At 47.0% G+C, this 16,766-nt stretch overlaps 1 protein-coding gene across 1 annotated transcript; it reads right to left on the bottom strand.

The window, feature by feature from the left end:
• Positions 1–1,108: 1,108 nt before the first annotated feature.
• Positions 1,109–14,294, bottom strand: CNMD (chondromodulin). The gene is made up of 7 exons (XM_072854242.1): positions 14,223–14,294; positions 13,345–13,479; positions 10,737–10,877; positions 7,966–8,079; positions 5,154–5,307; positions 3,727–3,929; positions 1,109–1,324 (listed from the first exon to the last, which is right to left on the bottom strand). The coding sequence occupies exons 1-7, from the start codon at positions 14,292–14,294 to the stop codon at positions 1,109–1,111; spliced, it is 1,035 nt and encodes a 344-aa protein (XP_072710343.1).
• Between the last annotated feature and the right edge of the window lie 2,472 nt (positions 14,295–16,766).

Below are 16,766 nucleotides of genomic sequence, written 5' to 3'. Positions count from 1 at the left end.
CTTTGTTTTTCAGGGCTAGAAACCCTAAGTCATTCCATCTTTGTGTTTCAGCTTAGTACCTTCCTTAGAGATTTAATATGTAATAGGATCAATCCCAATAATTGCAGAGTTTGCCTAAGCAAAAAGGGTGAGGTTAGAACCCCTTTTTTTTCTTTTTTTTTTTTTCTCCTTACTGGTAAGCAGTTTCTCTTGCGGGGAATGGAGGTTAGCTTCAGTGAAGCTAAAGGAGCTAGCATGAATGGCTGCTATCCATGTGGAATAAAGGGGTTGTAATCTTGTGTCAAAAGTGTCTAGTTCAAGGATTTATAAATACACTGGCTGTTGTAGATTCTGAAGCGTCTTGAGACTCTTTGGTCTCCAACTGCATGTACATACTTTGGCTGTAGTAGCTGGATAGCAGATACTTGTTAGACACTACAGTGGTATCATGGATACAAGATTCTTGATGCGGGGGCTTCTTTGATGTTGGGATGTGCGAAGGGTTTTGATTCTGTGGCCATGCACATTCCCTTCCGCAGCCTGTTTTCCTGCCGTTTGTTTCCTGTTTAGCACAATGTGCGCTTTCCTGTGTCCCCCAGAGCAGCTTTGTGGGAAAGGTATGCTGTAATTGGTTTATAACCATTCATAATGGCCTGGCAACTCGGTATGAATAGCAACGGGGAGCAACTTAGCTTGTGATTTATTTAAGTTACCTACATGGATGAAAGGTACTCCCAAGTGTACAAGTTGAGCTAGTTGCCTAATTGGACGTAAATTTTCACATCTAGCTCTGAGAGAGGGTTTTGTTATGAAAGGCTGAATTTGGATTTATGAGCAAGCTTCTGGACTGCTAGACCAGTTTGTGAGCAAAGTTTAGTATTGTCTTTTTTTGGGATGTCTTAGTTTTTGAATTCAGTAAGTGCTAGTATACCCTTGTCATTTGTAAAGCTAATGGAATATTAACTTAAGATTTTTATTTACAGTTAGAATATCTGACCTTGCTTTTGGTGCAGTAACACACACTTTGATTTAAAAGCCAGGATTGGTACTGCTGCTTTGGTTGTAGTCTTTTACCAGTTTGTCGTCATTGCATTTCTGCTTATTTTGTCAAGGCTCTGATTGCTTTTTCTCACACAACACCCATGATACGAGCAACCCACCAGCTGCAGGGCATGATGATTCGGCAGGCGGTACGACAGCCTTGGTAGTTGTAAGGCCATGGGTAGTAGCCCATGAGAGGCTCGCAAATTCTCTGGCACTGTGTGTAACTTCGTCTGCATTCAATGCAGCACACGCCTAGGTGATCCAGCATGGGGTCAAAAGCCATCCCTTCCCCTTCCAGTTGCTGAAATGTAAAATATTAAATGTCATCCCAGTGCCCTTGTTCTCGGAGAATGTAGAATATACTGATGCTCACGTTAACCCTACAAAGGGTAAAAACTGCAATCTTGGTCCCGTTGAAGTTACCAAAACTCCCACTAATTGACCCATGCATCTTGCTTTATTTATTTATTTATTTTCTTTTGTCTTGCTCTGTTTGCTGGAAGTGTAGAATTGGTGCAATCACCCGTGTAAAATAGAAAGAAACAACAGGGAGCTCTAACTTCATTTTTCTTCTACAGACCTTGTAAAGATCCAGCAGAAGTAAACTCCCAAGTTTTAAATATTAGTGATGGAAAAGATTTCAAGACAGTTATCTGGGTCTTTTATGTAAATGACAATGTCTGCAATGTATGCTGTGTTTTTAATGTTTTGTTTTAATTTTTGTATTTTAATGCTTTTTACAGCATTCCCAGGAAACTATTCAGTAAGCTATTACCCTGCAGTTTTCTGAATATTTCTCCCTTGTCTTTCAGTCTGCTTTTTTTCCCCTTTGCCACACTTAGGTGCATTGTGGACAGTGAGAATTCTGCCTGTTCTGTATCTGACAGTACAGAGTTACATGGAGCAAGGCATGCATAAAATATGTAAAAGCAGGCTCTTGCTACTGCCTTCACCTTTCAAAATTCCTTTCCTCCTTCCTGGGAAAAAAGTCATCTGGATATTCTGCTTTTTGAAACTCATTTGTTCTTTTCCAATTGGTGTTATTTCAAGAAAAGCAGCAGCAAAGAGCAAATGCCGGAGTAACACTTAGCTTTTTACCTGAGCATTTTTCATTCAGAAAACTAGCAGCACACTGAAAATGTGAGGCACAGAAAGGTGCCATCCCTTGTCTGGACTTGTACAGGACACTAGTGACAGCCTGCTGTCATTCGGGCTCCCAGCGACCCGTTCCCAGCCCCGAGAGCAGGGAGGGTGTCCCTTCCTTGGGCAGGATTCATCATCCTTGAATTCGGATACCTGCAGTGTGACCTTCTACACCTGAGCTCATTGTCCAGACTCCACTCATAGAGGGTGAAGAGAAATAGCTCTAGGGAGGATTCATTTCATCCTACAGGAAAGACCTACAGTATAATTAATGGTCCTTTTGAATCGAATGAATCGGTCTCTAAAGAAAGCTTGGATGTAGGCATCTACGCAGTAACTGTTAGTGAAGGTGAATCCCGCTCTGCAGGCTGAGGAAAGTCTGGTGACCATATCTGACCGGACCTTCTCCATTTGGCCCAGGGGCCCTCTGGCTGGAGGAACGGACCTGTGGCAGTTGTTCTGCTGCTGCCCTCCAGAGATAGGGCAGCTCAGACCCCATGGACGCGGTCATGTTAGTAGCTGTGAGGAAAAGTTACATTCCAGTGCCGCTGCTGTTTTACTGACCTCGTGAGAGAGTCGATTTAGATCCACTTTATTTGGAGTGATTAAGTTTAATTAAGGGATGTCAACTCAGCAGAATGCTGTCACAGTATAATGATCTCCTGCTGTTGCATAAATGTCAAGTCAAAGCTGGGACTTATTTCCAAAGCAGGAGGCATTATCTTGTGACAGTGTTGTATTAAAATGACTTACTCCTGCTGCACCAAATGGTGGGTGTAAATTGTCTGGCGCTGGTGCAGTAGACTGGAAGGTGCCTACTGTACAGTCGGTTTTCATGCAGCATGGCAAAGGTGTTGGGAGACAGCGGGGCGGCTCCTGTGCTCTTTCTGTGGGCTGCTTCGTCTCGAAGAGCGAGAACAAGTTTTGCGATAGTCATCCTCCACCCACTGTTGCTGTCTCTAAACAGTTTCTCCTCTGTGAATTGCTTGCTAGACTAGGGCCATTTACTCTGCTAGAGGAGAGGCTGGGAAAACAGATTTATTTGGCCTAACCCTAATCTCTTTGCAACCAGACGCTACTACTGCTTTCCTCTGTAGTAGTCACTTCTGATGCTAATTTCTATTTGAGGGCAAAGTATGTTTCTAGCTACTGGACTCTCTCTTTACATTGTCAGTAAATAACAGGGATCAGCTGTCTGATCAAGAGCAGCTTTGGTTTGTTTTCAGGTGGTGCTATACTTGTTGGATCTCTCTAGTGCTGCTTCCGTATGGACCTGAACCCTGAAAAGCAACTTGGCATCAACTTGCATTAATCTTGCCACCTCAAGCACTTGTGCTTGATTCAGATGGAAGTCTAATGAAAACTGGGGTGAGGGACGGTGAAGAGGACAAGGGAAGACTTTTTTGAACTTCTTAGGTGTTCTACAAGTCTGTAATTTTGGAGAAAAGCTAAACAGGCAAAGATTGCACAAATTAAAAAAAGGACAAACCCCACATCACCATTATTACCTGTCTACAATGGTCTTGGGATTTGAAAGAAGATAACAGTGCAAATACTTACATTATATGGGTTGTCTGGATTAAGTGTTTGATCAGTTTCTTGTCCCATTGGCCTGGTTTCATTAGACTGGCGATCAAGCTCTTGGGTCAGCTGTGTGGTGGGCAACCTGGTATTTACTTCTTCAGTAGCAGCTTCCAAGTCTTCCGTATCAAAGTTTGATTCTGATTGGCGTTTGTTTCTCTTCATTTCTCTCCTTTGGTTATCTGAAAAAATAATCACGGGAGGATAATCTTATCTTCAGTGTGTCCTTGTATTTATCCACACATTATCTAAGGTTTCAGTGATTTCTTTAAATATTAAAAAAGGGCAGGGGGAGGCAGAGGGAAAGATGAAACTCTGTGGTGGCAAACTTGATGAGCATCCCCATGGGAGCTGCTTGCCTTCCTCTGTTGTATCTGCAGCCAGTGTCAATCCAAAGGGGTATGAGATTGCCTTCCCCCTCCCTTCCCTTGAAGCACAACGGGTGTGAGGAGATGCTTTTTGACCCACTGTGTTGTCACTGATGTTAACTCAGCAGCAGTTGCCAGCACTAGCAAGACTAGTCATATACATCTAATTTTTTTAAAGTGCTTTTGTGACGGACTGGTGCCCTGCTCCCAAGGGCAGCTGGTGAGCCTGGTGGAAACAGCTTCTGGACTGCTTTGATACTGCTCTTTTGCCCAGTGGGATATGAAAGCTCATGAGAAACATGGAAAATATTGGCAGTTTGGATCCACAGGTGCTCTAAAATGTAATTTTTTTTTCCTCTTTTAGTGTTCTAATATTAACTGGACCAAGGAGGAGTAAATTTTTCAAGCCTTCTCCTCTCCTTCCAAGCCTGGAAGTTACCTGGAGAAGTTGCTATCTCCCTGGTGACTCCCAGACACCCTTGCTAAGCTTGGCTCTGGGTGACAAGAGTACTTCAGTTCTAGGACCGCCTCCAGGACCTCATAAACTTCACCTACCAGTTGCCTAGCTGAAGTATCTTGTCCCTCCACTCCAGTGAAATCCTCTGGAGAAGCGAGGTGGGAAACAGGACAGGTTATGCCATATCAGGAGTTTGATGTTCCCCAATTATTGGCCAGGTACGATATTCCTGCTACCTGGTGTCAGCTGCCTGAAAATTTTGGAGGCTAGTTTAAGCTATTGTCTTGTCCTTCTGTAGAAGAAGGCCGACCTCTCTGGCAATGCTTCATCTCACAGTAAGTCACTTGTGTTGGCTGTATAACTAGTCTGAGGAAATGCAGGTATGGAAGACCAAATATCTAGGTAAGCGTGGATGAACTCCAAACCCACAATCTCGGCACCAACACACGAGGGCTTGGGAAGACAGGCTGGGAAGGATCCTTGTTTCCCTGATGTGCAAGTCTTGGTGGCAAAACTGATTTGGGGGAAGGTGTTTAGATGAAGGGAGGGATAACATACTTTTCAAACACAAGAAGTGTTACCTTTGGGATATGTTGGTCGAAGCCAGAAAATTGGAAGATCCCCGCAAAGCTCTAAAATTTTGGGGCTTAGGAAACTGTTATGCTTGATAGGCTCATCTGCAGCAACCCAGATAAGGGAGTTTTCATCAAATCTCACAGGCATGATTTCATCTTCCTGCAAATAGAAGAGCATAAATCCTTTGCTAGCTCAGTGAACAGTCATGTGCCTGCTTGCTGTTAATTCTTGAGCATCAAACTGTATAATCATCCGCGGCGGCTAATACCGAGCATTCTTGTATTTCATGAATGCGAATTGATTGTACCGAGCCAAAGCCTGGGTAAAGGATGCCACCACTGAAATGAATGGCAAAACTTCTGTCAGCTTTCCTGTGGTGAAGATTTCACCTGTCTCCCTCTTGGAAGGCTTTTGCCCCATGTACAAGGACTAGATGTTGGAGATCTTTCAGCCCAAAGCGACAGATTTTCAGGTGGTAAAAACTGAAGATTTACTACCTTCAGCAGAGCAGCAATGAAATACGCCAGCTAAAACCAAGACCCTAATCTTTTATCATGCCTTGTTCTCATTTGATGTACTCCCAAGAGATAACTATATTTACAATAGGGGAAAAAAAAAATCTTGTTCAAAAGTTTTAGAGAGGATTATAGCTTGAGAACTGCTCCAGCTTCCAGTTTTAAGTCAACGTGATCGGTCTGATTAAAGGTCTCGTTTGGTAAAAGCAATTCAATTGACCAAAAGCTTGAAGTGCGAGTTAAAGGAGCCTGCCTTTTTGAAGTGTACCCTGCAGGTTTTTGGTTCATTTCTTCAAAGTAATGTAGGAAAATGCCAGTGATTGATTCTTTAAAGTTGTTAGTTCAAAGTATTATTTTACATAAAATGTGTAAGTATTTTATAGCAACAGTGAAATATTAAAAGAAAACCAACTTGTGAATCATGAAAACCAGTATGATTTCAAAGTTAAAATTCTAAATTGCTTCCATAAAAGTCATCAAAACTTGTTATATAACTGACTAGATCAATTTATTCTGTTGAGTTGCTGTTCCTTTAATGTGTTTATTGATTTCTTTTGTAGGTCTCAAGTCATTTAAGTTCACTATCCAATCTGTCTAGTGAGAAGTGCTCTTTATTTATATTCTCCCACTTAAGCTTTTATCAGCATTAGAAATATCTGAATCTAGTTTTCAGAAATAAAAATATCCTTTGTTTCTGTTTGAGGTGATCCTGACTTGTGAGGAGGCAGAGTTTGGGTATCTATAAAAGCTTATTTTAATCAACCATTTTTATAGGCAGTGTTGGTTATGATACGTGTTGTAAGAAAATGGCATACGCATAGTTTCTCCTAAATACATGTGTATCGGAGAGGGGACTTGCTCTAGAAAAATAAATACTACTTTGCCATTCCTGTCGTACATCTAACCTGGAAGGTTGAGCAACAGGGAAAGGTTAATGTCCCAATAGTAGCACTAAATCGGCTGCCTGTTTTGGCCTCAGTGCACATGATTTATTGCAGTGGTTGTGTTGGTGATGCATCTTTGGAGAAGACGCACAGAAAACGGGACAAGGAAAGAGGTTTACTGTAGCCAGGTAGAAGATTAGAAATAACTTTTTGACTATTTTAGGATAATTTCTTCAGGACTGTGACTTATTCTTACAAAAAGATGAAAAATTGAAACCTTGACTTTAGGCAATAGTGCTAATGAAGCCAAGAAGCCCAGCCTGCCTTTAAAATAAGGCAAGGCGGGAAAGATCTAGGTCTCTGCCTGGAATTTGGGCAAGATTTCTTCCCCATCATGGGGAAAATCCCACCAACTTCAGGGGACTTTGTAACATTGCTGGTGCCTTGCTGGTTGGATTGAGAGAGACCTTTTTTCTCTTCAAAGCAGATTTTCAGTAATCACAGCACCGTTGCAGGTAGGTGCAGCCTTAATGGTGTGCCTCTCCCAGCTAATTGTATTCTGCTTTTATTTTCTCGAGCATCCAGGCTCGGCCGAACTCGAGTCACTGGAGCCACTCTTGCGTGAGCGATGGGTTTGGGGGTTTGAGCTCTGGGAAACTCAGGCTTTGCATACCCAAAATTATAGGCTTTTTTACAAATGTGAGGTAAGGAGAGGTTTTGGAGGTATCTGGGTGACAACTGCAGCTTTTGTGGTGGTTGCGATGCTGATTCCATGAAATTTAGTTAACACGATGTCCTAAAATGAAGTCTGATGCCGTTTAAGAAGGGAAATTCTTAATTTTTTTTAACTATTATTTCTTCTGAGTTAGCCGAATTTTTGCAATGTGTTTTCCACAATTCCCCTTTATTGACTATTTCAGAGGACTGGAGTGATGGAGTCCCTGCTTCTGCTCACGAGTGGTGATAGAAATCTGGGATCTACCACAATCCCTCTTTGCTTTGACTAAAGCAGCTACGTCTTCCATGCTCTCCCTTCCAGCCTTGTGCATGCACAGCCTGATCTCAGGCAGATATGCTTGTCATTGAGGTCTCCTATGGATCTGCTAGACATTGATCTATGGCTTCCCCCACGCCCCTGAACGCAGCGTAATAAGTACATCTCTGACACCAGTCTTGCTTTTCTTACCTTTCAGGGACCCCTTGCAATCGGTCAATGAACCCTCAACTCTCCACAGATGACTGCTTATTGCAGGGGGATTGGACTAGATGACTTTAAAGGTCCCTTCCAACCCAAACCATTTTATGATTCTATGACTTCTTCAGTGGTTTTTGTATGTCATTTTAATTGGTATTTAAATACCCCTTTAAGTCCCTCTCCATACAAAGATTTGTGTTAAAAAAAATAAATTACCCCTTACCAGCTCAGATGAGAGGCTCGCTTTAGTCATAGCATCAACTTCGGGGACGTGAGCTTTTGGCTGAGCTTTGATGTAACACTTTTCTCCTTCAGCAAAACGGATTCCAGTTATGCCCTACAAAAGCAGACGGCAGGGGGTTGTGCGCAGCCCTCCAGCTCCCCACCACCCCCAAGAAAAAGCACTTGAGCTCTGCTAAAATTGCCACTGAATTTTTAGTCTGAATGTTGAATCTTATTTAAAAACAGATGCAATAAAACATGCTTCCCTCATCATTTTAGCATTATGGTTTTGGTCAAATGGGTCTAGAAGTTTTCACTTGATGTCTGAAATATGGGGGTGTTTTATATAAGCGCTTCCATGGCTGCTGTAGGCTACTTGAAGTAGCTCTGTTAAGGAATTAGTTGACACGATTTCAACCGTAACTTAGCACCTAACGTAGGCAGCTTTGAAATTGTGTTAGCTGGCGGTGCGGTACCCTTATGACACAGACTTACAAAAATAGGGGGCAGCTTGGTCCAATTTCTACACCTAAGTGGCTGTGACAGCAAGGGGAAGCTCATGACGGGGAATTTGGTGCAGAAATCTGTGTGTGGGTCTTCCTTCATCTGGCCTATGAGGGTGAAATGCAATTGCCTAAACATGGATGCCTAGTTTTAAGTAAGAGGAGGGTATTCCAGCAGCTCCAGAGGGCTGCAGGTCTCCTGCAAGTCCAGGGCTGTATCTGCCAGCTATGTGCCAGCACCTTGGGCACCAACATTTGGGCAGGGGAACCTTGTCTGTAGTTTCTGTGTTTCTGCTGTAGGTTTTTGGGTACTCATAAGAGAGCTCTCTTTTACATTATGAATTTAGATACCTCATTGTAGATGGCAGAATGTCTGTGTTTTTCATAGGGTTGCACAAACTCTGTTCAACCACCTAAATATAATTATCTAGTGCCATTTGAGGTGTGCTGGTTTTCTGCCTAGCTTCTAACTGCCAGGACAGGGGGAGCATGAGTGTCATCATAACCCCTCTCATCTGCCTCGTACGGGCATCACAGATGCCTTAGGCACCTAGTGCAGCTTGAGATGGGTGGTACTGAGGCACCTGAGTCTCGTCCTGTGTGCCTGCAAGTCCTGTCCAGTTGGACAGACACCTATCAAAACAAAATGACTAATTCTAAAGCAGTAAGAGAGGGGATGGCGATGCAGGGATGAGTGCACAAGGGAATGAGACTTTGTGGTGCACCGAAGTGTGCTAGGAGCATCCTAATACTGCCAAATCCAACTCTTCACCGACCACGCAACCGTTTGAGCAGTGCCAGTCAATCCAAAGCTGCTAACGTAAATGCTTGGCCGTTGGAAGCGCATCTCTTCAATTTCCTTCTCCTTTATGTGCATTCTTGGCTGAAACCCCAACTGGCAGCATCCCTTTGCTCTTGCTGAGCCTGTCCCTGGCCCTCTGTCATTAGAAGTGAGCACCGTCCCTGGGAGGTGCCTGTAGCTGGTTGGTGTTGGGAGCTGATTTCTGACCTGGTTGCGACAGGCGGTAGCTTGCCAGCAGCGCGCATGGAGGCAATGTGAATTCAGCATCTCTCCAGTGGGCTGGTGCCCTTGTGCAGATGTGGAATGGTGAAGGCAAATGAGAAGAGCTCGTTGTGGGTGCTTTTATTCAGCTGCTAATAATGTTGCTATGGTGATGTTAAGAGGAGTTTCATAAAGGCTGAGCCACAGTTGTCAGGAAAGTTGGGGTCCTGGGTCTCCTGGCATGAATTTGTTTGTGCTTGCTGAGAAGCCAAGGAGCTGAATTTCCTCGGCTTTCTAGATTCAGCAAGAGGAAGGTGGCTGCTCCAGAAGCCCTGGGCAAGTCTTCCTGGCAGCAGCACCTTTATTTTAAGTGCTGTTTTGACTTACAGAGGACTTAGCTCTGAAGTTGAGTGTTTTGCACCTGAGAACATTAATTGCAGGATCTGGGCCCTCTAAATAGGTTTCTGCAACATCACATGGATGTGCCTTTAGTAGCTCAGAGGTGGTACAGCTCAGTGAACCACTCCAGCTGAGCTGCTGAGCTCTGCTGAGATTGAGCATCTGTTAGTCCAGGCTCTGTGCTGAGCAGCCACAGCCAAGTTGCTGGGGTACCCAAATGTGTTTCCTGTCAGCTCAAGTGGCTCAGCACCATGTTTGGTGCATGGATGCATAAGCTATGCTAAATGCCTCCATCCTCTCCCTTGGGGATGAACCCAGGCCAAGCCATGGAGAGCAGCTCCCATCCTTGATCTCAGGGCAGAGCAAGCTGCCCGGGTCCTGTGCTGTATAGTGGTCTCTCCTTCGTGTCTGCTTGGCTTACTGTGTTGACCCTATGCTCCTAAAATGGTGATGTTTTGGGGAGGGGGAGGTGGTTTTTCCAGTTCAAATCATATGAAATCATGCAGGGGCTGAGTCACAGCCTGCCAGAACGTTTTTCTAGCAAGACCGCAAGGGCACATGTTGTAGCTCTGTTCAATGGTTTGAAAATGCAAAGTGTTACGTGGAGCCAAACCTGATGCAGCCTAATCCACTGCTTCCCGGAGTGGGACCTGGTGTGGCCTATCTCCAAAAGACACTTGGACTTTGTTTCGGAGAAAGCTGCCTGTCTCGCTGTGAAATCAAGCTGGGAGAGCAAGGATGTTTGTGTGGGTAGTTGGGGGGTGGAACCTGAGACCAAGTGGGGCAGAGAAGTTGGGGCAGGGCAGGCTATCCCTAGAATCCAGCACTGGAGCATGTTAGATGAAAGACAAGGGTGGTGGTACTTACAATCTGAAAATCATGAACTTCAACAGCCTCTTCACTCCCACTTCCTGTTTTGAATGTCTCTAAGTTGTTTCCAGCATCTATTTCCATCGATCCATCTTGTACTTTTCCATTAATGCTCATAGTATAGTGAACATTGTAAACCTGGAATCGATAAAAGACCAGTAGCACATGTCAGTAATTGCTTATTGCCTTCCTCCTACACCAGGCGATGGGTCAATCTGACTGTTGTATCCCTATTCAGCTCCTAACTTTTATTTCTGTAGGCATTCGATAACCCTCCAACAACCACCACCACCCTACTGCAATACTTCACGGTCGGGGCAGGCTGGCAGCAGAGCAGGTTGCCCAGAGAAGTTGTGCAGGCTCCATCCTTGGAGGATTTCGAGGCCCAACTGGATAAAGCCCTGAGCAACCTTCTCTGACCCCACAGCTGTCCCTGCTCTGTCCCAGCAGGTAGGACTAGAGACCTCCTAAGGTGCCTCCTCCAGGGCCGCACACATATCTATTAGTACTGACAGTTTTACTTCAAAAGCAACGTGGGATGAGTCCACATCCAGGCTCACTCTGACTTAAAAACCTTCTTCTAGGTCATATTTTAGGAATCGCTTCTTATGCTGGCATGATTCCCAAAGGAGAGCAGGAGCAAACATCCTACTCTGAAGGAGACCAACCCCTATTTATCTCTTAGGATGTTCTGCTGAGCCACAGGAAAATGAGTTCCTCTTGAATATGAACATGTTTCTCAGCTTGTAATGGATGTGAACTTTGTTTAAATTGCATGTGAAGTTGTATAGACTTGTATTTTCCTTGTCAGCGTATTTGCTCTTATCCTATTTTCAATGAGGAAAGCTGCAGTGTGGTTTGTGTTTGCTGGAGGACCACGATCCGTGGAGGGGGTTTTTGATGCTCTTGTGCAGTTCTGCTAAAAGTGCTGCACAAGCAGTTTACTTTTGGTCTTAAAAAAGCCTTACAGCATTTTAATGAAAAATTTACACTGACAGCTAGAGATAAATTTCTTCTTCTCTCACCTTCACTCGGTAAAGTCTAAGGTGCTAAAGATTTATGGTTCCTCAGTTATACAGATTCAGTCCCATATTCTCCACTGTCTAGGACTCCTCTTGAACATGGTCCAGCAAACCAGACCAAAGCACATGGTCTCCTCTGCTAGGGGCTGAGCTAGAATTGAGACTGTTACCCCGTCAATTATGGGAGAATTTAAAGATTTAAAATAAAAATAAAAAAATTTAAGGCAATTTTTAAATTATATTAATTTACATAAATAAATATATTTATTTACAGTTGCTTCCTAAACATTTGGAAGTCAAATGTAGCTTTCAGAGTTATTTTTCGAAGCTGCCTTCAAACGCAAAGCTTTCCCAGTGTCTTCACCTGGAGATCAAGTTCGAAGCTTAATGACAACTCTGGATATGACACATTTTGCAAAGCAGAATTTAGATGATGGGAGCAATAAAAAAAGGGAAACTTTGTCCTGTACTCTGCAAATGCACCCACCCCGTCAGAACTGCGTGCACCGTACCCCCTCCCTGCCTACCTGCCCACTGGCGTCCCTCTCCCTTTTCAAAAGCCTAGAGAAGCAGACGGCTCTTACAGCACGTCTTGGAGGTCAGCAGCGTGTCCTGCCTTTTTGGTGTAAACCCTTGTACTTTCTTTCCCATTATCTGCATTATCCCTACGTGCACGGGCGTATCTCAGAGGGGGACCTCTGCTCTGGCTGCTGGGATTCGCACAAGGCTTTCTTTGACGGGGACTGGCGCAGGGCTGGAGGTGGCACAAAACTTCTTCCAAAGTAAATTCAAAGATACTAATTGCATTTATGGAGCAAGTTACATTCAAATGCGTACCATCATGTTTCAAAATATGTTTTAAACCAAAATCTTGCGTAAATACAAAGAAAAGTTAATATATAAACATGTTCTAATGCTCTGAAGTTTGGTTCTTAAACAGACCAGCAGCTTCTCACTTTTGTTCAGGATTCTTCATGTACCCTAGAAACTGTAAATAATAAAACTTACATGACTTTAAAAATTGTTCTACAGCTGCTAACCATAAATGCCAATGTGTATGCACAATCATATGAACCACCAGAGTGAAATAATGGTGCCTATTAATGGGTTAAATATAGCATTACATATTTGAGGGTCCAGGTAGAATCTGGACCAAGAATGCAGATGATGTGAAAAAGGAATTTACGTGTTTCAATGCTTTTTTTGTCCTGGGAGCTGGAGTTTGCCCAGGACGTGAATCCCCGAGGACTTGTTGGGGTTTGAGTTTGCTGAGGATTTGCGAGCAGAAATCAATGTAGCGTCTGTGCTCTCAAAGATACGTTTCATGTTCCTTAAGAAATGTGCTTCCAGGAGGCTCCATCCAAACAGCCAGTAAAGATAATGATTAGGGGGTTGGTTTTTAAGGTTTGGGTTTTTTGTTGGTTTTTTTTTAAAGCACGGAGAAAATAAAGATCTGCTTAAAGACCTCTTTATCGACCTCGCAAGAAAAGTTGCCAGCCTGTGCCTCTCCTTACAGGAAACCGGCTCAAACCCCTGCTCCCTGTGCGGGTGTGCTTCCAGGCTGGGCGGCCGCCCGCGCTCACCTGCCGCTCGGTGGCTTTCCAGAAGTAGAAGGCGCCGATGGCCCCGGCCAGCAGCAGGAGGGCTCCGGCGATCAGCACCGCGGCCCCCGCCTTCAGCAGCCGCCCCGGCCCGGGCGCCGCCGCCGCCGCGTACGCCTGCGGAGAGCGCGGTGCGGGCTGCGGGCAGGGACCCCGGCCGGCAGGGACCCCGCTCCGCCGCACCCCGGTCCTGACCCGGCCCGGTCCTGACCTGACCCGGCCCGTTCGGTCCCGACCCGACCCATCCTGATCCGACCCGTTACGATCCGTTCGGTCCTGATCCCATCCCTCCCGACCCATCCTGATCCGACCCGTTCGGTCCCGACCCGGCCCGTTCGGTCCCGACCCGACCCGACCCGACCCATCCTGATCCGACCCCGTTACGATCCGTTCGGTCCTGATCCCATCCCTCCCGACCCATCCTGATCCGACCCGATTGCGATCCGTTCGGTCCCGACCCGGCCCGTTCGGTCCCGACCCGACCCGACCCATCCTGATCCGACCCTGTTACGATCCGTTCGGTCCTGACCCCATCCCTCCCGACCCATCTTGATCCGACCCGATTACGATCCGTTTGGTCCCGACCCGACCCATCTTGATCCGACCCGACCCGACCCGACCCATCTTGATCCGACCCCATTACGATCCGTTCGGTCCTGATCCCATCCCTCCCGACCCGACCCGAGCCGACCCGAGCCATCCCATTCCATCCGGTCCCGTCCCGTCCCGTCCCAACCTGTTCGATCCCGACCTCGACCCGACCCGCTCGGTCCCGTCCCGTCCCATCCCGACCCGAACTGTTCTGTCGCGATTCATCCCGACCCGTCCCGTCCCGCCCGGTGCCGCCCGGCAGCACTCACGGGGGGCAGGCACTGCTCCACATCGTCGGGCCCCGCGCGGGCGATGGGCACCTTCTCGGAACCCTCTGCCATGGCTGCCGCGACAGGGAGAGCTGCCCCGGCCTCCGCCGCCGCCCCGCTCCCGGCCCCGGCCCCGGCCCCGGCCCCAGCCCCGGCCCCGACGGGGGGCAGCACCGCCCCGGCCCGCCCCGGCCCCGGCCCCGGCCCCGGCCGGCGGGGAGGCGGCACCGCCCCGGCCCCGACGGGGGGGCAGGACCGCCCCCCTCCCTGGGCACAACGAGCCGCTCGAGCTGCCCCAGCAGCCGTCGGAGCTCCCCGAGGCTGTGACCCCCATCCCAGCCCAGCCCTGTCCCCCCCTCACCCCCGGGGCTTGTCTGCAGCTTTGGAGATGGGGGGTCAGGGGGGTGTAGGGATAGACACCCCCAACCCCGCATGCCACTGCGGAGAGCAGAGGTGCCCCGGCAGACAGCCGGCCGTCGTAAAAAAACAGCTTTTAAAATAGAACAGCTTTTTAACTGCGTTTTTATGCTCCCCACAGGAATTCACAGGCGCTGGAGCTGACAAGCTGCTGTTCGGTGACTGCTCTGCAGAGCACCTGGCTGCGTGGCACACGCCAACAGTCCTGCCTCCACCTGAGCCACCGGCGAGGCTGGGCACAGCCTGGGAAACCGAGCAGCGAGTCCAGGCCTGGCGCAGGCTCAGTGGGGGCAATTTCGTCTTTTTGTTTAAAAAGGTCATGGATAACTTGCAACTTGACCTCTAAAGTGGACGTACCCCTGGGATTTCTTCCATTTCCCCATCACTCATACTGCTGGTATGTTTTTTGAGCATCTGAAGTACAGCAGGATCACAGGGGAGTTTGGGTTGGAAGGGATCTGTTTGCTCGTTCTAATATTGTACACGGGAAGCTTAAACTCAGGGCTACAACTGGCTATGTGTGTCTGTCCGTGTCTGTGTTGCACCGTATGGACATCCTGCCTGTACAAACACGCACGTGCTTGCGCCCAAGTGTGCACTCTTCGCTGCTGGAAAATAAATAGTGTAAGGAAATATCAGCCCCAACCCCTTTGGGGCTGATATTGTCAAACACAGAGCAGAGTATCCTTTGTAAGGCTGGAAGCAGAGAAAAAAAAAAAAATCAACTGCAAAAAGAGCATGAAGGGGCAGTCTGGGTTGTGCTCTGCCCTGCCTGCCCTGCCTGCCCTGCTTGCTCAGTGGCCCAGCTCCAGTTTCCCAGACAGGCAACAGCACTGGAGAGGGGGGTGTTAAACTGGGGAGACCCTGGCACGTGGGGCCCCATGTCACTCCGGAGCAGTGCCTACACTAACCAGCTCTGCAACAGCAAATTTGTTTTCAGAGTATGCATCTCCGTTTACATTTCTCTTCCCCTCTCTTCTCCATTTTGCTTATCTGGCAGGTTTAGGTCTCTTTGCTCGGTTGTTGCACAGTACTGACATGTTCCCCCTGTCTTAAACCTTCTGGGATCTTGACAGCAGAGGCCAGGCAATGACCCTGTCCCACCGCGGCTCATCCCAGCTCTGTGTGCCCCAAAGAGGCAGGTTGGGCCCCTGCAGTTGATTTCCTACACTTGCCTCTCCTCTGCACCCCACTCCATGACTGCAGAAATCTTTGCCATTTCTCATGTCTAAATCCCCTCACTGACGGGACCAAGTAGCTTAAAAACCATCATCAAGCAACAACGCGAAAAGTGGACAAAACTCGGGCCCCGCTGATCGCCTTGCCTCTGCGTGCTTGGGGATGAATCCCAGAGACACAATCCCCATTTTCCTTCCCTTCAACCCAAATTCATCCTTCCTGTTGATTACTGTCATTAACGATCAGACCTTAAACAAAAATTTGACGGGCATAGTTGCCACTGAAAATAAACACAATCACAGCTCATTAACTCAAAAGCTGAGCCTACTGTGCAACTTCCTAAACTAGGGCATATTCTAGCCCACTCTCGAATCACATAGTGTTGTAGGTTGGGGCTAATAATAAGATTATGATCCTCTTCATTAGCAAGTATTTTGTTACACCAAAAATCTCGTGAATGTATATGTCTATCTTGGCAAAATGTGAGAATCCCAGCCTTTGATCTCAAACCTCCATTTAGCATCACTGCTTTAAAAAGACAGATTTATTTTAAGGCCCTGTGCTCATCTCCTGTGGAAAACGTGCCAGGGAAGGAGCACTTGCCTGGGAAGAGCTGCTGCTTGCTGGGGTTTGGCTCATTTGAGCCGCATCTCTGTGACTGAGGTGGGGGAGCAGTTGCCCCCCCCTTGCTGGTACCCATCTGAGCACCCAAAGGCTCCTTTCCCCGGGATGCAGGTGGAAGGACCAAGGGAGGTTGCGCCATTTTGGCTAGCAAAAGGGCGGCCGAAGGCACGTTGTCGAGGAGAAGCGTTAACAAAGACACTATCGGTGCAAGAACAAATAGGTGTAATTAATACATCCGTGCTGGATATTCGTGGAGGTACCTTAACCCCAGGTGCTGTGTGGTGGAGTGCAATATCACCCCCGGGAAGGTGAAGAATGGGGTCA

The sequence above is a fragment of the Ciconia boyciana genome, chromosome 1 (genome assembly GCF_034638445.1).
Source record: "Ciconia boyciana chromosome 1, ASM3463844v1, whole genome shotgun sequence".
Taxonomy (NCBI): domain Eukaryota; kingdom Metazoa; phylum Chordata; class Aves; order Ciconiiformes; family Ciconiidae; genus Ciconia; species Ciconia boyciana.
The sequence above is the reverse complement of the archived record's forward strand: the minus strand, read 5'-3'. Positions and strand labels throughout refer to the sequence as shown.